The sequence below is a fragment of the Schistocerca nitens genome, chromosome 1 (genome assembly GCF_023898315.1).
Source record: "Schistocerca nitens isolate TAMUIC-IGC-003100 chromosome 1, iqSchNite1.1, whole genome shotgun sequence".
NCBI classification, from domain to species: Eukaryota; Metazoa; Arthropoda; class Insecta; order Orthoptera; family Acrididae; genus Schistocerca; species Schistocerca nitens.
Window position 1 is genome coordinate 1,047,967,531 of NC_064614.1, and position 24,309 is coordinate 1,047,991,839.

Sequence of the window (24,309 nt, forward strand, 5' to 3'; positions counted from 1 at the left end):
TCCAGAGTACTCTCAAACTTCAAGGTGAACTACTGTACAATCTATAAAGAGTGCCTCATAGTTGTTTGGCCTTTCAACAAGTTTGGGCCATATTTATTTGGCAAGCTTCTTACCATCGTGATGGACCAGCATTCTCTTGGTGACTGAGTAACCTGAAAGATGTACAACTACAGCTACATACGTAATCCACAAGCCACCTTACAGTACATGGCTGAGCATACCTTGCACCAATACTAATCATTTCCTTTAATGTTCCAGTCACAAATGAAGCAAGGAAAAAACTACTGCGTACATGCCTCTGTATGATTTGAGCTCTAATTTCTGTTATATTTTTTGTATTCATGCGAAATGTATGTTGACATCAGTAGAATCATCCTGTAGTCAGCCTCAGTTGCCAGTTCTCTGAAGTTTCTCAGATGCGCATTGCAAAAAGAATGTCATCATCCCTCCAGGGATTCCCATTTGAGTTCACAAAGTGTGTGCTGACTGCTCCTATTAATAATAAATTGGGCCAGGTTAACTAATCAGGTGGGCGCTGAGACTTCTCCTGCTGAATACCTTTCAAGGAATCCTTTGGCATAACATGCAAGTGTGGACAAAATCTGTCATCACTGCACTGAATGTCATTGCTGCTGAACAGAAGGAACTGCTGAAAACCATAGACCATAAAAGCATTGAAGAAGGAAGAACCATTTGAAGAAGCATTCAAACAAATAAATGGAACATTGTATAAGAGAAACTATAATCTGAAGGGGCAGAAATGGTTGCTCATCTGTGGCCAGCTATCCTGAAGTTTTTCCATTAAATGTCAATGTATGGTCACCTGGGATTCATGAAGGCTGTAAAGGAATCAGATGCAGATAATACAGGGCAGGTCTCTACCAATCTATTGGACACTAAGTGAGCCACTGCAATGACGCCAGTGATGGAAGCACATGCCCAGTTACCTCCAGGGCATCCAGTACCTATCCTGTCTGCAGCAGCACTGTTCTGCTGAATTGAAATTGATCTCTTGGGTAGGCTCCCAAACTTGACAAACAGGAGTCAGTAGATAATAGCATGCACAGACTAGCCCACCTACTGTGCTGTCACCAAAGCTGTGCCGCTGCTAAAGCTTCAGAAATTGCGAGGTCCATTGTAGAAGGCATCATATTAAAGCACGCAGCACCCCATGTGAAGATTTCTGATTATGAAAATGTTTTCCAGCCAAGACTAGTATCAGAGGTAATTTCATATTGTGACATCACCTCCAGGACAACGATTGGCTATCACTCACAGATGAATGACCGCAGAGGATGATTTAGTAAGACATTGGTAGATATGCCCTCATACATTGAGGTCAGAGAGCCTGGAGTACAATACTGCCTGTCATGATATTCGCATGTAACACAACTAAACAAGACGCTACAGGCTTCACACTGTTCTTTGTGCTCCATGGTCACAGGCTGAAACAACAATGGATACATTGTTCCTGTTCCATCCGGACAATACTCAGGATGACTGCATGAAATTTCTCGTCACCAGGACCGATGAAGCAAAGCAAGGCAGCTGGCTTGCATATAGACCTTGGAGAACCAGGAGTGGACTGAGAATGTTATAATACCAAGCACCAACTGATGAGATACCACCCAGGGATATGGTATGGGTTTATGTGCCATGCAGTAAATGGTACTATCAGGAAAGTTACTAAGTAGCTACTGTAGGCTGTATCCTACCCTTCATTGCTTGTCAGATGTATACATACAAAGTCAAGGATTACAACCCTTCAAAAGAAGACAAAAGCACAGAGACATCGTTAATGTCCAACATATGAAAGCCACTACAGTCCTGAGGCACAGATCATTGATGGTGGCTTCTTGTTCAAGGGAAGTCAAGACTTGCTTGATGGCTGTGAAGTTTCAATGGGAGGGGCTGCCTTCGATGCTCATCATAGTGAAGAGGATATAACAACATGAGCAGAGTGCGAGGATCTGCCAATGTTGCTATACAGAGGACCATTGATAAGATCTAGAGCCAGGAGGTTGCAATTGGCTCCAATGAGAAGTTCTGAAACAATGGTTCAATGTTTCTCAAGGAGACGGCAAAGTACCGCAAGCTATGTTCTACGCAATGTGGCATAGCAGTTGACATCACTGGCGGACTTGCTGTGGGTCATCAGTTCAAACCCAACAACTATCAATTATATGTTATTTTGAATTCGTAATTTCTGGAAGGTTCTTGAAATGTCTTATGTTTGTAATGTTCGTACATTCTGAAATATGCAATATTTGTACAGATAGCAGCATTCTCTGTCCAGGAGTTGAATTCTGTTCTGTCTGTACATTGGTGTTTGTAATAATGTGCTTTCAGTGCTAAGTACTGTACTTCATTGACAACCCTGCTTTTGGATTTGTACATGGTTGTGGTTACAACTTTAACATTGTTCAAGGCTGTAATTGTAAAAGCGTTTGAAACTAATGTACAACTCCTCTCCTTCCAAGGCAGATGTTTTAATTTTTTGACTGTTGTCAGTGGTTATGTAATAGAGCAATTTTACCACACATTTCTAGTGTTGCTATTTCTCTACATTCAACAGCCTCAATGAACGCATTCACAAATGTGAAATTTCTCTGTATTAAAAACAATCTATGCAGTAATTTAATCAAAAGCTATGTAAAAAATTCAAGGAACAAGACTTCCAGTCAGGTGAATAATACAGGGTTATAAATACAAAATCAAATGCAGGAGAAGGTTTAATAATGAATAGGAAAATAGGAATGTGGGTAAGCTACTACAAACAGCATAGTGAACGCATTATTGTGGCCAAGATAGATACGAAGTCCACACCTACCACAGTAGTGCAAGTTTATATGCCAACTAGCTCCGCAGATGCCGAAGAGATTGATGAAATGTATGATGAGATAAAAGAAATTATTCAAATAGTGAAGGGAGATGAAAATTTAGTAGTCATGGGTGACTGGAATTCGATTGTAGGAAAACGGAGAGAAGGAAACGTAGTAGGTGAATATGGACTGGGGGGAAGAAATGAAAGAGGAAGCCGCCTGGTAGAATTTTGCACAGAGCATAACTTAATCATAGCTAACACTTGGTTCAAGAATCATGAAAGAAGGTTGTATACATGGAAGAAGCCTGAAGATACTAGAAAGTGTCAGATTCTATAATGGTAAGACAGAGATTCAGGAACCAGGTTTTAAATTGTAAGACATTTCCAGGGGCAGATGTGGACTCTGACCACAATCTATTGGTTATGAACTGTAGATTAAAACTGAAGGAACTGCAAAAAGGTGGGAATTTAAGGAGATGGGACCTGGATAAAATGAAAGAACCAGAGGTTGTAGAGAGCTTCAGGGAGCACATTAGGGAATGATTGACAAGAATGGGGGAAAGAAATACAGTAGAAGAAGAATGTGTAGCTTTGAGAGATGAAATAGTGGAGGTAGCAGAGGATCAAGTACGTAAAAAGATGGGGGCTAATAGAAATCCTTGGGTAACAGAAGAAATATTGAATTTAATTGATGAAAGGAGAAAATATAAAATTGCAGTAAATGAAGCAGGCAAAAAGGAATACAAACGTCTCAAAAATGAGATCGACAGGAAGTGCAAATGGCTAAGCAGGGATGGCTAGAGGACAAATGTAAGGATGTAGAGGCACGTATCACTAGGGGTAAGATAGATAGTTCGTACAGGAAAATTAAAGAGACCTTTGGAGAAAAGAGAGCTGCTTGTATGAATATCAAGAACTCTGATGGAAAAAGCAGTTCTAAGCAAAGAAGGGAAATCAGAAAGGTGGAAGGAGTATATAGAGGGTCTATACAGGGGCAATGTTCTTGAGGACAATATTATAGAAATGGAAGAGAATGTAGATGAAGATGAAATGGGAGATATGATACTGCGTGAAGAGTTTGACAGAGCACTGAAAGACCTAACTTGAAACAAGGCCCCGGGAGTAGACAACATTCCATCAGATCTACTGACAGCCTTGGGAGAGCCAGGCCTGACAAAACTCTACCATCTAATGAGCAAGATGTATGAGACTGGCGAAATAACCTCAGACTTCAAGAAAAATATAATAATTCCAATCCCAAAGAAATCAGGTGTTGACAGATGTGAAAATTACCAAACAATCAGTTTAAAAAGCCACGGCTGCAAAATACTAACACAAAATCTTTACAGACAAATGGAAAAACTGGTAGAAGCCGACCTCGGGGAAGCTCAGTATGGATTCCGTAGAAATATTGGAACACGTTAGGCAATACTGATCCTACGACTTATCTTAGAAAATAGATTAAGGAAAGGCAAACCTACATTTCTAGCATTTGTAGACTTAGAGAAAGCTTTTGACATTGTTGACTGGAATACTCTCTTTCAAATTCTGAAGGTGGCAGGGGCAAAATACAGGGAGCGAAAGGCTGTTTGCAATTTGTACAGAAAGCAGATGGCAGAAATAAGAGTCAAAGGGCATGAAAGGGAAACAGTGGTTGGAGTGAGACAGGGTTGTAGCATATCCCCGATGTTATTCAATCTGTATATTGAGCAAGCAGTGAAGGAAACAAAAGAAACATTTGGAGTAGGTATTAAAATCCATGGAGAAGAAATAAAAACTTTGAGGTTCACCGATGACATTGTAATTCTGTCAGACAGCAAAGGACCTGGAAGAGCAGCTGAATGGAATGGGCAGTGTATTGAAAGGAGGATATAAGATGAACATCAACAAAAGCAAAATGATGATAATGGAATGTAGTCGAATAAGTCGGTTGATGCTGAGGGAATTAGATTAGGAAATGAGACACTTAATGTAGTAAAGGAGTTTTGCTATTTGGGGAGCGAAATAACTAATAATGGTCGAAGTAGAGAGGATATAAAATGTAGACTGGCAATGGCAAGGAAATCATTTCTGAAGAAGAGAAATTTGTTAACATCGAGTATAGATTTAAGTGTCAGGAAGTCGTTTCTGAAAGTATTTGAATGGAGTGTAGCCATGTATGGAAGTGAAACATGGACGATAAATAGTTTGGACAAGAAGAGAATAGAAGCTTTCGAAATGTGGTGCTGCAGAAGAATGCTGAAGATTAGATGGGTAGATCACATAACTAATGAGGAGGTATTAAATAGAATTGGAGAGAAGAGAAATTTGTGGCACTACTTGACTAGAAGAAGGGATCGGTTGGTAGGGCATATTCTGAGGCATCAGGGGATCACCAATTTAGTATTTGAGGGCAGCGTGGAGGGTAAAAATCGTAGAGGGAGACCAAGAGATGAATACACTAAACAGATTCAGAAGGATGTAGGTTTGCAGTAGGTACTGGGAGATGAAGAAGCTTGCACAGGATAGAGTAGCATGGAGAGCTGCATCAAACCAGTCTCTGGACTGAAGACCACACCACCACCGTGTAAAAAATGATCTTTTAGGGAGCAGCATTTCATAGCTGAAAATGCTGTGTAAAAAATAAATAGGTGTCCACTGTACCTGTATACACATTATATTTATACAGGGTGGAGAAAAATTGTCATAAAATTTTAACCCTGGATAGCTGATGCCAGTACGAACTAAAATTACTAATGTTTTGTAGGTCAACAATGCAAAATTTTTAAACTACGGAAATTTGGTGCCACACACTCCAATTGCCCTGTTGCCAGATGCTGTGGCCAATGCATGACCTTGAATGCTTTGCCAGCCAGAGATCGTGATGTATCAAAGGTGGCCTGCAAGCTCGGTGGTAGCACACCAGTCTTCCACTCTGGGGGCAAATCCGCCAGGGTCATGACACATCCATTGTAGTTTTGTGATAAGACATACTGGCACCAAACCCATCAACAGCTGTTAGTTCGCATACAGAAAGTCTTTTACAAATTGTGCCGGCCCTGAAGAAGGCCTTTTTTTGTACCAAGGACATTGTTTACTTAAATCACGTGCTCGAACTGGTGGCCATATAACACAAACAAGCTTGGTAACGTCAAACAGTGTTTTGGCGAACTCTTTTAATGATTCCTGGCATTGCCCTGATGTGATTGGCGGCATGTTGAATGCGATCTATTAATTCCTCTTCATTTCTACATGGTTTGCGTCTGTGTGGGTGAACTAGAACCTTGAAGAATCCCCACAGGAAAAAGTCCGGTGGCATGAGGTCTGGTGATCGTGGGGGCCATGTCCTAGGAGCACCTCTGCCAATTACCTAGCCGTCGAAGAGTTCATCTAAATATCCGCACACAGCACTACTGTTATGTGCGGGCGCCCCATCATGCTGCAACCACATGCATTGCTGTATGTCCAGGGGAACAACTTCCAGCAGGCTGGGTAGAGTTTCTTGCAAAAAGTGAAGGTAATTTGCCCCGGTAAGTCGAGGAGGTAGATGGAATGGCCCAATCAGATGATCACCCACAATGCTTGCCCAGATGTTGAGCGAAAATCGTTCCTGGTGTTCATGGACGTATGTGACATGAGGATTTCCCCTTGCCCAGTAATGAATGTTTCAAGTGTTGGAAAGGCCATCCCGATGGAAGGTGCTCTCATTGGTAAACAACACAGTGCTGGGGAAGTCATGATCTCGTGTAACACATCACAGAAACCACTGGGAAAACCCTAGCCTGTGTTCATAGCCTGCCACATGATTTAGGTGTTGGACAGGGTGGAAACTAAATGGATGCTTGCCGTCATCTCTCAAAACCTCCCAGACGAACCAACGAGTGACCACCATGATGTGTGGAACCGCTCAAGTACTTGTCGTAGGTGCTTCCTCGAAGTGCTCGAGAGCAGCCTCTTCAAATGCAGCATCCCATCATGTTAGAAGTCTTTCAGCACTGCCATGATATCCTGCTAACGAGCCTGTTTTGCCAAGTCCCTGGTAAATTGCTGTAAATGTTTGTGAGTGTGGATGGTGTCTTTCTGTGTACCGTTCCTCATACAACTATTGATCTTCTTGTGCATGACCGTCAGCTGGTCCATAAACAAAAACCATATCTCGTTGTTCTTCAAACAAATTCTGTGCCGCAATGCTTACTATATTACTAAATCGTAGGTGACGTGTATGTGTTCCAAAGTGAAGCTTACATGCGAATATCCCTGACATAAGGTGGGGACAAACAGCAAGATCTATTTGACTCGTCTGTGTATCATGTTGGGGCAATGACAGGGCGAGGGACGGTCGTACGTGTGAATCGCCAGCCATAGCGCTGCCTGTCAACTGACGAACGGCAACAGGGCAATCCCACGGCCAATCAGAGTGCATGGCGCCAAGTTTCTGTAGTTTAAAAATGGTGCGTTGTCGACCTACACAACATTAGAAATTTTGGTTCCTACTGGCATCAGCTATCCAGTATTAAAATTTCATGACACAATTTTTCTCCACATTTTACTTACTTGGACACTGTACACCAAAGTGTGACTGATATAAATGATAAATATATTGTCTTCTATTTTCAGAATACAATTGGAAACGGTGTTTATTGCGGAGCATCATGATGCTGACAATGCTTTTTATTGGAGAAAGCATACCAAAATTTGGAAAGATCTTATCTCTTGTGGGAGGTTCAACTATAACGCTTATGACATTTGTTTTCCCATCATTCTTTTATATGAAGCTTTGTGACCAAAAATCAGTGGAATGGACTGAAAGGTATAGTAGTTGAAAACTGCAAAATAAATACGTAAAATAGAAGTGTTTCTGCTATTTGTGATTTGAAGTGCTGTAACTTCCTCAAAAGTTGGAGGTAAGTGGTGAGACATTCCATTTGATTGTTTCTGTCAGTATACTCTACAGTTTATCACATCAGGGATGTTCCATAATATATAATTCTTACTTATTTATTCTTGCAAATGTAAATACCTGTTGATGTTATAGTACCATGAACTTTCTGCTGCTGCTTCGACATTTGTTACACATCAAATTGATCACCATATCCTACAGTTGAGGTTTATGAATGTCTTGGTGGCCTGTTATACTAAGTTTTTAACAATATTTTAAATTAAATTAAATTTTTATAAAGCTCTGAAGCTTTTGTTGTAAAGAAGTGCATTAACTGAACTATGTGTAATGAAGCTGAGCTATATATTACTGCAAATAAGAATTGTAGATGCTCAAATGTTGCAAGTTCAACACTATAATTTTAAAAGGGGTGCAAGAGTAATGTATGACTGCTCTCCTCCTACGGCTTGTCATATTTGCCACAGATGTGACTCTTAGACCATTATATTACATATGCAACATGAGAAAGTAGACCTCAGAGCCATGTATGCCTCAAAATTGATTAATTGTGAACCTGTACATAACTTTGTTAATAATTGTAAATGTTGTGCTGAAATTAGGTGAACGAATAATAGTTACTAATTCGTTGTTAATAGTTTATAAATGTGAATGGTGGCCTTAAAACAAATGCTGAAGAACAGTCGACTGATTTGGGTCACAGTGAGGTCCCATAACACATATTGAGCTCAAAAATGTAAGTAAAAGACAGATTGCTACTTACTATAAAAATTATACGTAAATTTGCAGACAGGCAAAATTAAAGGCACTTGCACAAAGATTTCAGACAACTTCAGGTGTCATCTTTATGGTAAGTAGCAATCTTATCTTTTCTTCACATTGTTGATATTCCAACCTGGAGTTTCCATTGTTTTGACATATCGAGCTCAAAAAGACAAGAAGTTGTAAGCATACAAAATTTAATTGAAATTTGTTACAGTTCCACTAATACAACTAGAGTGTATTACCACTGCTACCTGTCTGCCAAAATGCTGAAAAATTCTGTTGCACCTTAATAATGCGAGAATCAAACTCCAAGCTGATCTTAATCATGGAAATATTAAAAATCCAGTGAAAATTTCAATTACTGGCTGTGCATTCTGACTGACAACAGTTCTGAATCAGAAATATTTCACAAATGAATAGTCCAACACTTGAAATTAAAACAAGACACCAACAAGTCACATTGTTCAGAAAATGTGTAAAACTGTTAATTCCAAAAATTCCTAAGTACTGATGCTTAGTTACACCAGCTGCACTGTCAAAAAACATAAATTATCAGTCATTCAAGTTTTTATATATTTATACAGAGAGTAACAAGCCAAATTACTCCCATTTTTGAACTAATCATTTTGAGACTTTGCAAGGAAATTTTTGTTTAATGATTCATTCTTAAACAATAAAAAACATAGAATGAAATTTTCGCTCTGCAGTGGAGTGTGCACAGGTATGAAAGTTCCAAACAGATTAAACTGTGTGCTGGACCAAACTCGAACTTGGGACCTTTGCCTTTCACAGGCAAGTGCTTTTCTGATTGGGCTACCCAAACATAACTCATGCTCCTTGCTCACAGCTTTACCTCCACCAGTCCTGAGTTCAAGTCTCGGTCGGACATATAGTTTTAATCTGCCAGGAAGTTTCAGATCAGCACAGTGAACATTTCATTCTGGAAACATCCCCCAGGCAAGTTCTTAGTAGAGTTTCTGTGAAGTTTGGGACATAGGAGATGTGGTACTGGTGGAAATAAAGCTCTGAGGACAGGGTCCGAGTTGTGCTTGGATAATTCAGTTGGTAGAGCATTAGACTGAAAAAGGCAAAGGTCTAGAGTTTGAGTCTTGGTCCAGCACACAGTTGTAGTTTGCCAGGAAGTTTTAATAAAAAACATATTCAGTCGTAATGTATATAAAGTACTTTGGTGAAAGAAAACATACATCAAAATGTTGTTTCTAGCTAGAATGACAAGTGAATATTAAGTGTCCCCGCACTTTTGGGTGGTACCTGTAAATGTAAATGCTTCTTGCATCAATTTCAGTGATCAATAATTTTATTTAGTGCAATTTTCATTGATCTCTAATTTATCTGCTTAAGAAATCTTAACAGATAAACGTTACCTGTATGGATAGTGTTGGAGAAACAACTGGCTGTCATCAGGCTGAATGTTGATGTACAGAATTCGATAATTTTTCTGAATCTGCATTGCACGCAGTATTCATTTCTACTGCAGCATATGAATCAGGCTGTAAAAATATGTTGATCACATCAATACATTTTTCATGGTGAATGAATTTTTCTAAGTGCTGACATAATTATTTCATGAAATCCGCACAAAAACACCTGTAACTAGTGTGCTGGTCCAATCATTGTCCTGCGGGAGGTGGCAAGGACACTTAAGAAAGAAAGCTGGCAGTCCGTGTGCTGACACAGTCAGGCTATCAAGTGCTGCTATACACAGAGAGAGAGAGAGTGCTGTTTAGCGTGCTAGTCAAAGTGCAGCAGTGTCATTATTATTAAACCATCATGTGTTCTCTGTTAGCCACGTAGTTTTTTCATACGATTTTACAATAATGGTTAGGTAAAAAAAATATATTTTTATGTTACTTATAGCGTTATATGTCGGCGTCATGGCGAATTACCCATCATTTCAGAATGGTCATAGTTGTTCTGATTTTTCACATGTAAGTAGCATAGTGCACAAAATTTGAAAATGTTGCAATGAAAAGTAGGGATCACCATAAGTTTATATTTGGTGCATGTTGTACAAACTGCTGTGAAGGAAATGGAGCTAACATTTTGAATTTTTTCTTAAATGTAGGAGGGGATCAATATCTGTCTCCAATGTCGGGAAAATATGTAGCACATTCACTTCTGATTGCGCACACAAGAATGAAATATTCATAACATAAAGGGAACACCAATTTAGTACAGGAGGGAAAGGGGGGGGGGGGAATTCATAGAGAAAAACCAAGAGATATACAATACACATATTCAGAAGGATGTAGATTGCAGTAGTTTCTCAGAGATGTATATACTTGCACAGGATAAAGTAGCATGGAAAGCTGCATCAAACCAGTCTTTAGCCTGAAAACCACAATAACAACAATATGTGTTCCAGCTGCTGTGCCCTTGCTTCATGGTTGGTGCCACTTAATTATTTTGTCATCTGACGTTCTGTTCCACCTCAAAGTCGTACTAGGTGTCCAATCTTCTGATTGCCATCATTTAAGCTTCCGGTGGAATCTGCTGTTCTTTTACTATAGCTAGCCATGTCGGGTGCTCTATCCGAGGTACGCATCCAATAAAGCAGCTATTGGATTATTTTCTGGCCACTGATGTTAAAATTGCTTAAATGATGAGTCTGATCAAATCATGGAGTTAAAACAGAACATCATGTGCCAAAATTAGTAACTTGCAACAACTGAAGTGTGTACAGCAGTTGGAACAGCTATGGTTGTAAAATACAATAGTTGCTGCTATCCTGGCATGTACCTGGGATGGAGCACCTGGCGTGGCGAGGACCGATGACTGCGCACCTAGCCCCGCATAGGCATAAATACAGGACCTGTTCCACACTGGCCTTAGCCTCAGGGAGCATCTGATAAAGATTGTGAGCCACACAACTGAAATATTGTGCAAGCGCAATTTTTCAAGAAGATGACATCTCACTGGGAAAGCCTGAAGACCTACACCAGAAGATTCTACAGGGAGGAAATGTATCTGTGTGTAAGAAAGGTGGATCAGCTGTGTCAAACTAGAGGGAGAATGCTCAGTTCTCTCATTTCCTGCTGAGATGCCGAGAAGGGTATGTTATTTCAGTATTTGCTCAGACTAAATATCATGTAAATCCCAGAGGAGCCAACAGGATTAAGCACCAGGCGAGTCGAGCTTTAGTAAGGGAGAGAAAATATATTATGCACCACCACTTAGATATCACTACCAGGGAATTACTATCTCAACACCTGAATATTGCTACTGCCTTAACCAGCCAAAACTGGGACAGACTGGATGGCACTTTATGGTTTCTTTTCAGAAGGCATGAAGAAGAGATCAGCGGCTTCTCAACTAGTCAGGTTTGAATGTCTCAACAACAAGGTGAAGCAGAATGAGAATATTTGTATGGTTGTCAACTTTAGTAAGAAGTACTCGACAAGACAACATTGAAGGTACTTAGCAAGGATCTCAGTTTTGTGTTGTTGCCCAGAAATATCCCTGTCACAGCCTTCATCAGTGCTTTTGAGAATGTGGCTCTTAAACAACCTCCAAGTCAAACAAAAGAAATCCAATAAGAGACATGCAGGACACTCACGAAGACCAAGCTGCCTAAATCCGACACCACAGGTGATGTGAGGCTGGCTCTCAGACAACTCCGAGAAGATGACAGCATTGTTGTGTTACCAGCAGATAAGGGAAATGCTACCATCATCCTTCAGAAGGCTGACTACAGCAGCAAAGTTTGACAACTTCTGGATGACCCAGCATACAGGCCAAAAGAAAGGGACCACACTGACAAAGGAAGAAGAGGGCTCTTCTAAAGGAAAATGGGATACTGGAAAATGGTGTGAAGCAGCTGTGGCCGAATGCTCCAGTATCACCCAGGCTTTATGGCTTGCCCAAGGTGCACAAAGAAGGGGTTCCTCTGCGCCCAACAGTTAGTAACAGTGGTGAGGCCGCCTACCCCATCACTCAGCATCTGCAGAAGATGCTCTCGCCACAGGTGGGCAAATGTACACACCATATTTGCAACTCGGAAGATTTTCTACATTGTCTGAAGCAGCTACACATCACTGATTCTGACATAGTGGTTCGCTTTGATGTGGTTTCCTTGCTCACCTGGGTGCCACATAATGAATCAATGAAGTTGATTGGAGAAAAGTTTGACGGTGCTCTCCTGGACTTGTTCAGGCACATTTTAACTTCAACATACTTCTTGTATGGGGGTCAATTATATGACAAACATAAGGGTTTGCAATGGGCAGCCCACTGTCATCAGTGGTAGTGAACCTCTTTACGGAGAGATTCAAAGATGAGGCACTTGCATTGTCTCCGAATCAACCACAGTATTTCTTCAGGTATGGGGATGACATATATGTCATTTGGATGCACAACAGGGAAAAGCTCCTTCTTTTATGGAACACCTGAACTAGTGCCACCATAACAAAAACTCACGATGGAAATGGAGAAGAATGGACAACTCCCATTCTTAAATGTTCTTGTCAAGAGGAAGGCAGATGGCACTATTGGTTATAGTATTTATCGGAAACCAACCTCTACCTCCAAGCCAGTAGCTCCCACCATCCAGCACAAAAGAATGGTGTACTCAAAATGCTGGTTCATCACGCTTGACCTCTTTGAGATCAAAACTACAGTCTATGTTCTACAGAAATGGAAGTTCTTCCACAGATATTCAGAAGGCACTGTGACCTGCTTCTCCACCAGAGATACCAGTAAAAGTGCAAGAAGAAGCAAAGAAAGTTGCTTTTTTACCATATACTGAATCAATATCTGCCAAAATCAGCAGGATTCTTCTCAAATATAGTGCTCCGATAGGGAGTGTAAAGAAACAGTAATTTTTGAGACCATATCTCTCTTTATTACAATGGTTTATTTATTATTTAAAACTGAATGTACATAGTTAGAATTGCAAAAAATTTTTATTTATACAGTTTGGTACAGATTTATTGATGACATCTTCATGATCTGGACCACAGTGAAGAAGAACTCCAGAATTTCCTCGCCAACCTCAACTCCTTTGGTTCCATCAGATTCACCTGGTCCTACTCCAAATCCCATGCCACTTTCCTTGACGTTAACCTCCATCTGTCCAATTGCCAGCTTCACACGTCCGTCCACATCAAACCCACCAACAAGCAACAGTACCTCCATTATGACAGCTGCCACCCATTCCACATCAAACGGTCCCTTCCCTACAGCCTAGGTCTTCGTGGCAAACGAATCTGCTCCAGTCCGGAATCCCTGAACCATTACACCAACAACCTGACAACAGCTTTCGCATCCCGCAGCTACCCTCCCGACCTGGTACAGAAGCAAATAACCAGAGCCACTTCCTCATCCCCTCAAACCCAGAACCTCCCACAGATGAACCACAAAAGTGCCCCACTTGCGACAGGATACTTTTCGGGACTGGATCAGACTCTGAATGTGGCTCTCCAGCAGGGATACGACTTCCTCAAATCCTGCCCTGAATTGAGATCCATCCTTCATGAAATCCTCCCCACTCCACCAATAGTGTCTTTCCGCCGTCCACCTAACCTTTGTAACCTCTTAGTTCATCCCTATGAAATCCCCAAACCACCTTCCCTACCCTCTGGCTCCTACCCTTGTAACTGCCCCTGGTGTAAAACCTGTCCAATGCACCCTCCCGCCACCACCTACTCCAGTCCTGTAACCTGGAAGGTTTACACAATCAAAGGCAGAGCCACGTGTGAAAGCACCCACGTGATTTACCAACTGACCTGCCTACACTGTGAAGCTTTCTATGTGGGAATGACCAGCAACAAACTGTCCATTCGCATGAATGGACACAGGCAGACAGTGTTTGTTGGTAATGAGGATCACCCTGTGGCTAAACATGCCTTGGAGCATGGCCAGCACATCTTGGCACAGTGTTACACCATCCGGGTTATCTGGATACTTCCCACTAACACCAACCTATCTGAACTCGGGAGATGGGAACTAGCTCTTCAATATATCCTCTCTTCCTGTTATCCACCAGGCCTCAATCTCCGCTAATTTCAAGTTGCCGCCACTCATACCTCACCTGTCATTCAACAACATCTTTGCCTCTGCACTTCCACCTCGACTGACATCTCTGCCCAAACTCTTTGCCTTTGAATATGTCTGCTTGTGTCCGTATATATGTGTGTGTGTGTGTGTGTGTGTGTGTGTGTGTGTGTGTGTGTGTGTGTGTGTGTGTGTGCGCGCGCGCGAGTGTATACCCGTCCTTTTTTCCCCCTAAGGTAAGTCTTTCCGCTCTCGGGATTGGAATGACTCCTTACCCTCTCCCTTAAAACCCACATCCTTTCATCTTTCCCTCTCCTTCCCTCTTTCCTGACGAAGCAACCATTCGTTGCGAAAGCTTGAATTTTGTGTGGATGTATATGTTTGTTTGTGTTTCTATTGACCTGCCAGTGCTTTCGTATGGTAAGTTTTTAGATATATTTTTCCCGCGTGGAATGTTTCCCTCTACAGAATCTTGTCAACAATGACATGGGAGATCAGCTTCGTTCTGACAGGAATCCAGCACTAGATCTCCTAAAGACGCAACGGCAGCACCATCCAAACTCTGGCGAAAATAGATTTGGAAATGATGATAGAACAAATAACCCAGCACAAGCAGTACATGGTGCACAGTACCTGAGGATGATCATTTTGAGAGCAAAATGAAATTTGAACTCCAGTGTCCAGAAAATAATCAGATGGCTGCCATAGCCGGTACGTACCTCGGGTTGGAGCACCTGATGTGTCTGGCTACAGTAGCAGAAAAGCAGAGTCCCCAGGAAAATTTAAATGACAGATGACAGAATTATTAACTGACAACAGCCAAGAAATATCTGCGCAGCAGTTGGAACAGCTACAGTTAGAAAATATAAGGATTGTGCTGCTACTGTCTGGCGTGGTCCAGTGACTGAGTGACTAGCCCCACACAAGCATAAATAATGGACCCTTCCCACAATGATTTGGGCCTTAAGGAGCACCTGATGAAGACTGCAAGTCACACTGTCGAAATATCGTGCAAGTATTACCAGCAGAAAACACAATTTTCCAAGATGACAACACTTTGTCGGAAAAGCCTGAAGATCTGCAAAAGAAATTTCATGTTTATTATCATGTTCTCTTTTTACTAGCTGAAATTATAGTATGGATTGGAAAAAAAACTATAGCTTCTGCTGTATCATCATAGATAAGAAAGTTCTGTATGTTAACCATATGGTAAAATATTCTTCTCATTGTGTACTGTTATTTGCCAAAATCTTGTTTTAGCATCTATAAAGGCTTAGGAGATTTGAAGGCTGTGAATATTTCACTCTCTTTTATATGTGATCAAAAGTGAACGACTGCATAAAATCTGTCTTCTCCAGATTGGAGGAAGATATTGATCCCCTCCCAAGTTTAAAAAAGAATTCAAAATGTTAGTTATGTTTTATATGCAGCATTATATGGTCTAATATGCACCAAATACATTTTCATAGCAACCCCAATTTTTCATTACATCATTTTTAAATTTCATGCTGTGTGGTATTGACACTTCAAATATCACAATAATTATGACTATTAACAAAATGATGGGCACTTCACCATGAAACTGACATATAAAGCTACAAGAAATGTAAAAACTGATCTTTTTTACCAAAGAATTTCTGTACAGTTGTTTGAGAAAGACAGCGGGATGTGCACCTCAGTTCTGTCAGTGCAGCACACAGCTATTTGTCACGCCAAAAACAGGCAAAGAATGTCTTGCAAATTATGGCTCGCCATTGGGTGTGGGTCTGCATCAGTTGGCGCCACCAACCTGCAGCCATTGTGTGGTGTCTCATTATATAACAAGGAAATATTTTTCACACTTGTTCAAGCCACCTTATGTTGGTCCCTGCTATGCAAGTAACCCTCTATCTTTTTGTGCTCACCCTAAAGTACCAAACTCAGATACAGGAGGGTTGAGCTCTGTTTTGTCTGTGTATAACATAAACTCTGCATGCTCTCCAGTTACTTCAGTTTCCACATGATGTTACCACTAATTATTGAAGAGACTGTAATGCAGATTAGGATTTCGAATTTTTAAGATTTGTATTTGCCGTTTGATGGATAATGTTAAGACTAATCCTTAGTGCACTTATTATCATAGACTTTCTGCAGCCTTATCTCTGGTGAGTAGAGCACTGAGAGCACTGAGACCATCCGCTATAGAAACATCAATAAATCGGAGACACAAAAGCTCTTGCATGGAATTGTCAGGCTTTCAGAGAGAGCAGAAATATGTGCACTTCGTGTTTGAGCAATGTAGATAGGTAGTGCTTACCTGAATAACAGTCATAAATTCTCATTAATCCACTGTCACTTATGATTCTCAAAGCAGGGTAGAGCATGGCAATTTTTTTTTTTTTTTTTTTTCCCCAGTTTACAAGGACTCGAAAGTTCAAAAACTTTTTGCCCTACACAGTCTTTCTGTGCCAATATAACATGTTGGTAAATGACCAAGTGTCAAACATTTCTTGTGAAGAAAGTAATTTATGCACATTTTGGAATTCTTCATAATATAAACTTGGAGAAAAATGTCCTGTCTATTCAGTTGTGGCGGTGGCGGTCGCAGTGGCGGTGATAGTTTCTGCCACTGTAAAATGCACACATAGTGTTTCACAGTTTTCAGTAATCCATGAGATAAAGCCAAATTACTGCAATTCACTGAATTTGCACAATTTGTGAAAATTTTATGAAGTATATAGCAGAAAGGGTCAACTGTCTCTTGGCGTAAATCTTTTTAGCATATTGCTGTTCTCATAATGACAATAGTAATTGCATTAAATTTTGTGTTGATCAACAATCACTGCCTAGAAGTCTGATATACATGTTATTGAAAAGGTTTCCATGCTGCACATTCTTATGTAAATTTTCTTTCGCATTGTGTGTATTGCTGTTGTTACTTGCTTTATCAGTTAAACAATAATCTTTTGGGTGAAACAGGCATTTCCAATTATTTCAAGTCAGAATGATCATACTAATGAAGATATTTTACATAATCTAGGGTAATTAGATGGTGAATTGGAAAGTTGATGTCTTTCTGCCAGAGACAATTGACAATGATGAAAACAAGACTGAGGAGGAATTACTGTCAGACGGTCTCCCCATCTCAATTCTTTCCACAACAGCCTGTGGAGTTGGCTGCCAAAATAGTAAAAATGGAAAGTCGCTAATGTGCTGTTGACTGGAAATACTCGCTAATATGCAGTTGTCTGGAAGAAGGGCTGTTTCGAACATCCTGAAGGAATGAGGTGGTCACATTGCATGTGCCTGCCACACAGAGAACATCTCTCAAATAAGTGCCATCTGCCATAGTTTTGATGAAGTGTTTTGATGAAACAATGCTGGGTATCATAAAAATACCACAGAGACTCAGGTGTATGGAATACATACAAAATACCACTTGGACCATATTGTTAGAGGAATTGGAGACAATAATTGGTATCATGTATACCAGAGGTGATTTTTCTGAAAAAGGTGTTTTCTTGAATGACCTTTGGCCATGTTCATGGATCCCTGGTTATATTAGGGACTGAATGACAATGAACAGGTTCCATGAACTTGTCAAATACCTATACTTTAATGAGAGATCATGCTGACCTCATTACACCCCTACAGACAAATTCTCTTTCAGTCCTGAAATGGGTTGTGCAAAACTGTTTCTGTTGTTGCCAGCCTGGTTAAGAAGAAGAAGGAAAAAATGCAGGAAGTTGCCCTACGCTGTTTGAATAGCACAAAGAGGGACACCACATAATGTACACAGTGAGAAAATTACGAAGATCATTTCACAGGGTCCTCTTGATCTAGTATACCAGTAGAAGGGTATTCTTAGGTATGGTTATTGATGAAAATTTAAACCATATAGTAGGTGTGCAAAAATGTTTATTTTCAGCTACTTATACCATTAGAATAATTACTAACTTTGGGGATACAGAAGTCAGTAAGTTAACATACAAGGGATACCATTTGACTCATCATTACAGTTGTATGTGTGTAGTACTTTGGTCTAATGGTAGAAAGCAGGAAAATCACTAGAATTGTAATCCCTGCACAGAACAGCCCATTTTGCCAACTACAGTCATAGCTTGGAAGAACAACGCTGAGTGTGATCATCAAGGACAATGCTGGATGGTGTGGTTTCTGTGGATATTCACAGACAGTCGGTGGCAGTGTGTGAAGAATGTGAACCATTGCGAAAAGTGCCTTTGCAACATGACAACACTCATCCCAATATGAGTCGGAAAACTATGGCTGCCATGCTGTAATGGGGTTCCTGGTGCTGTCACAACAACTGGTTTCTCCTGACTTGGCCTCTTTGTGGCTATGAAGAAACCTCTGCACTGATATCATTTTGCAGACTCTAGGAACTGTGAGCAGCTGTCCTGTGGTGGGTGTGAAAGATTCCAGAAAAGTTTTATGAGGAGGGCCTACAAAAGTTAAAAGGAACAAGTCAGGTGAATACAGTGGGTATAGCAGTACCTGTAATCCCATTTCAGCAATGGCAGCTGTGATTTTCTGACGTGTGTGGGGGTTGCGTTGTCATGTTGCAAGAGCACTTTTCATGATGGTCCACAATCGCCTGTGAATATCCACAGTGTTTGCACATTCTTTCCACAGAAACTGCATCATCCAGTGCTCTCCTTGATGTTCACACTCCATGTTGCCCTCAAATAATGACAGCAGTTGGGGAAAATGGGCTGTACATTGCAGAGATTGCACTTCTAGTGATCTTCCTGTCACCTATGGTCAGACAAAAGTATTACATACTTGCAACTGTAACGATGAGTCAAATGACACACCATGAACGATGGAAAAAATAAAGTGGAAATCAATATGGAACACCCTTTGTATTTCTACAATATTGATGACTGTGGTGTGTGCATGATGTCACATATCCTGAGCTGTAATTGACTTATAAGTAGATAACCAGACAGACACCATATTGATTTACATATTTGCAGTTCCAAAATGTTGTACATGGTGGTTTTCAGATTTATGCTTACATACTATGAAAATATGTAGTTTACTTTATGTGCTGCATCCAAGATCTTTTGATACGATTTGTGGTGCAGAAGTGTTGGGAAATGTGACAGCGACAGTTAAAATTTTACTGGTGCAAGGTTCATTGGAGATAGAGCATTTTTGTTTGCAGTGGCAACCAGACCTATAGCACTTTACAAGGTAAATGAACTGTCATTTTGAGATTATATGCAAACCCCTGCCTTGGAAAACCTGTCAAAATACAATTTCGACATTCAGTAACTATCTGTTACCAATGTTAGCAAATAGTTCAGATTTTTGACAGTTTTATACAGGAATAGGGAAAATGACGAATTTTGTTGGTTGGTTTGTTGATTTGCGGAAAGGGACCAAGAATTTTGTGACATTTTATAAACTCTTAGAGTTTCACATTATCATTACAAAAAATTTTCCTGTCCTTAACTGTATGTAAGTATGGTAATTTGTTTGTTAATTTGACTCATTCTACATCATAATGTTTGTCAAAAATAAGATCTCTGGAGCACATAATTGACTGACTTACTTTTACGCCAACTTCTGCTTCATTCCGTGCAATATCATTTTTACTAGTAATACAAGCAGTGTTGTTATGTCCATCCTACATTTTGTGTTTTAGCCCAATCTCTTCTAATATACTAATATTATGACACCAGGCTTTATCATACTGCTCACTTGCATGCATTCCTTTGTGTCTTGCAAATATGTGCTAATCTTCTGCCATGGCTCTTCACGAGTGTAAGTACACTGCACTTTTTGCCTGTTGTTTTTTATCCATTGTTACTATTCATTCACACCTTGAAGACAGTTGGTGCACTGGCTGATCTCCCCCCACCCCACCCCCACCCCTAATGTGTCTTCAAGGAGAATGTCAATAGTAAAAATGAATCAATACAAAGTAAAGATCCTCCGTTGGCACTGACAGCTGACCCTCATTGCCACTCTAACCTGACGTTGTTCCCAGATAACATTGAATTTAAGATGCCTTCACACTAAATGAAACAGAAATTACAGCAAAGACAACAACAATGCCAGTGTAAACTGCATTGTATGTTGGACTAATTTTATGCATCCAGGCCCGAGCTGCCGGAGTTGGTGGTGATGTGTATGTGAGGTGTGCTTGCTTGTGTGAATGAATGGTTGTATTTCCCTTTTTCTGACCAAGGCTGTGGCCAAAAGTTTATGTGTAAGTGTCTGCAACTTAACATGTTGTGTTTACAGTTTCCTACATTGTTGATGTTGCTACCTGGAGTTTCATTGTTTCATAACTTCCTGTTTGTCTGAGGTACCAGTACAGCATACCAGTGCATACTGTCACAAATCAAGCACTGGAGTTACAGCTCTCTTGGTGATAAAATCAACTTCACCTTATTATAGTAGTATGTCCCAGGAAACAATTGTACTCATGATAAAGGCCTACAATTACAGGGTAAACTGTTGAAAAGTATTTCTAGACATGAAATGGAGAAATATTTGTAAGGAAGCAAAGTACTATTTAGTATCGCACAGGAAGAAAACATGAAATTGAGTATTTCAGTTTACTATTATTGGTAGAATGAGGGCTGCTTTAAGGCAAAAGTGACAAGCTGTATCTTGGGGCAACCAGCTGAGAGGGGCACCAATGGTGCCACAACAATAAGATTTCTATACACGATGTTCCACAGTTATTAGTACCTGTCTTAGGTGTGACAAATTGAGGTAGGTGCACTACTGCAAGATTTGTACACAGTGCCTATCACAATTAGTAGCAGAAACTGGCACGTATGAAATTGTATGAGGGGAAAAGGGGGCACCAAATGATCAGTCACTTGTGTGGAAGAATGTTCTCAAATCAGCCCTGGCTATATTGTCATCTTAGGTATGAGACCAATTTAGGAAAATATAGTTCAAAGAATGGGTTCCAGATTACTTCCTTTAAAATGTGAACTGAATTTTCCTTGAATCTATAGATCATGCAGTTTCTGTTTGTTGTGCTGTTGCTGCTTCTTCTATTGCTTACTGTAATGTCTTTTTACAGGTATATCCCGATACATCATCGTATTTATATGTGGGAGCTAATTCTCATAGGAGCGCTAGGTGGAGCTGCTGCCACATACAGTGCCATCCTGGACATATTTGGGGCAGGTTCTATGACAAAACCATGCTATGTTTCTTGGAAACATTAATGTTTGAGTGCTGAATATCTGGATGTCTGTTGTGAAAAGAATACAACAAAGCTTATTAAGAATTTACTATTACTCAGTTAAAAATATATTTATTTGTTAGAGGAAATTTCTGCAATTTTTCCCCAAAGAGTGAGTTTAGTGCAGCTTTTTGCCATATGCAACAGTGTTTTCTGTGATTGAGCTTATAGTTATGGAAGTTTGTTCATGAATTTTGATATCTCTCATGGCTTCAAAAAATGATAATGAAAATGTTTTGTAATTTGTTGTGTTACTGATGAGTGTTGTAACACTGATTAGGCTTGTTATGAAAATGTTGTGTTATAAAAAATGTAAATACTATCTTTTCCTGTTAATTCAGAAGCCAAAATTGAAAGTTTTGTATCTGAAGTTACATTGTGCATTCCACAGGCTGTGATCTGTTGCTACTATGTGCCTGAGTAAGGCTGTGTATTTTGCGTAGAATTCCATGATTTTAGTAGATTTCTTTCTGCTAAGGAAGGGAGGAATTTAATGCCGTATTTCTGACAATTAACCAAAAATTAAACCTCATTGAAGAAAATATATTTAAGTTTATTCTTACTGTATTGCATGCAACTGTATGTTATTTGTCATAAAAGACACAAGCATCTTTCCAGGTATGGAAGGTAAGAAATAAAAAATGTTTAACCATACATCATTTGATAGTATTTATTGAATTTATAATGAAAATGTCATACATAAGATTTGTTTATGCACATAATTTATAAATGGCATTGACAAGATGTGTGAGCTATATGTAGAATTTGCTGAACATGACTGGAAGTATTGTCAGTTTTGGAACTAACTGATTCTTTCTCATATATGAGAAAATGATACAACCAAATACAAATTTGGTGGCTTTGCAAGCATGTTCTCTTTTGAGCAGTGACTTAATATACAACGAGAAATAATTTATCTTTCATAAAATTATACATTTCATGTCAATGTCTACTTTTTGAAACAGGAAACAAAAATTTATGAAGTGTGTTAATTTTTAAGCCCAGCGAAAATGTACATAAATAATTATAACCGGTGATCTGAAAAGTCATTATCAACTACCTCTTCATGTATGTGATTTGCATTTTTATAATTTATTTACTGTGCATGCAAGAGTGTATTTAAGTGCACAATTTTACTGTATTGCTACGTTTTATAGACAACTGTCAGTAACTAAATGTAGACTATTTTTGTAATAATGCAGCTTACACTTGAACAGTAACTAAAAAGTATTGTTTAAGGTGAAATTGTGATCATTATTTGTATTGTTTTAATATATTTAAATTTGTGTTTTATACCTGCTTGAGTTTAATATTTGAATTTCCTTTGTATTGTATCCCTCTGAATTAAGGATGTTTGAAAGTGATCCTGAAATGGAGATATTGTGAACTTCATGTCTACATGTCAGAGGAAATTGAGCTGATTATGCAAGTACATGTACGTAACCTCTAATATTACAGAACATGCCTCTGTTAAATCAATAAGAAAGTCTCAGGATCTTATAAAAAAATGTGGAAGTGAATAAAAAAAAAAACTGTAGAGGGCAGGAGGTGACCCATGAACTTAAACTCTGTGGTCCACGGCTATATCCACTACACTAGCGTGATCCAGCAAGCTTAGGTGTCTTATATTGTATGATGCCCAAATCATTAATAAGTCATTAACTGAATTTTAATTGTAACAAATCATACCAGTAACAACATCTTTGTGATATGTCATAAATGTAGCATTGCCTTGAAACATGATGCTGCGATAAAGGCAAGTTAAAATATCAAAACAACAAAAATTCTATAACCATCGACAGGAGCTTTCCTGTCACTTTCTTACAACAAATTTTACTAATAATGGTGTGTTTTCAAGAGATGCTTGATGTGCTAGTGCTTTGAAACTACATCTATTTATAGGATGTAAGTTGTTGGTGTTATCTTAGTTCTGCTTGTGACGCACATGACGTACAAGTGATGTATGATGGCTAACCTGAAATGACTGAGCCTTAGAAAGACTCATAAGAGCTGCACTCTGTTGAAGGCAAACCACCAAACCTTTGCTACATAAGAGCTCGACCGACAATTCAAGATGAGACTTAATTACTATCTGTAAGAAAAACAGTCAATATCAAAAGTTCAAAAAACAAAGACTGTCTGTATGTAAATTCATTTGAAATGCCTGCTGATAACTTGAACTCTGTAATACATTTTTGAGAAACGTATTTTAATACTTATTTCAAAGCAGCTCTGCCTCACATCCTTTAGTTACAAGCCATGTCTGCTTCTAACTAAACTAAAACAAACTGCTACAGTTATTAGTCCTGCCAAGTATTTACGAATCTAATATATTTCAACATGTCCCAAAAAATGAAAATTACGATAACTTGAGACAACCACAAATTCTTGTACAAAATAGGACAAAATTTGGTTGTTTGTTCCTATGAGTCCCCTTATTCCCAGTCAGGGTGCATTCAGCCAGTTAATTGGAATCCTTTTTAGAAACTGTGTTGTTCTTCATTTGATCACTGGACACACTTATAACTCTCCTCACATATATAGTATTTTATCATCAACCCGCAATTCTAATTCAAGATGTAATAGATCCACATTATTTGACATACCTATGTCTAACTC

General features: G+C 39.5%; 1 protein-coding gene across 2 annotated transcripts in view; it reads left to right on the plus strand.

The window, feature by feature from the left end:
* The window catches only part of LOC126197187 (uncharacterized), a 68,212-nt gene extending 45,308 nt beyond the window's left edge, over positions 1–22,904 (plus strand). For both annotated transcript variants that reach the window (XM_049934621.1, XM_049934622.1), the window contains exons 7-8: positions 7,421–7,613; positions 21,526–22,904. In XM_049934621.1, the coding sequence (XP_049790578.1) occupies positions 7,421–7,613; positions 21,526–21,673 (341 nt within the window). In that variant the 3' untranslated portion in view covers positions 21,674–22,904. The remainder of the gene's footprint in view (positions 1–7,420; positions 7,614–21,525) is intronic.
* Positions 22,905–24,309: the final 1,405 nt, after the last annotated feature.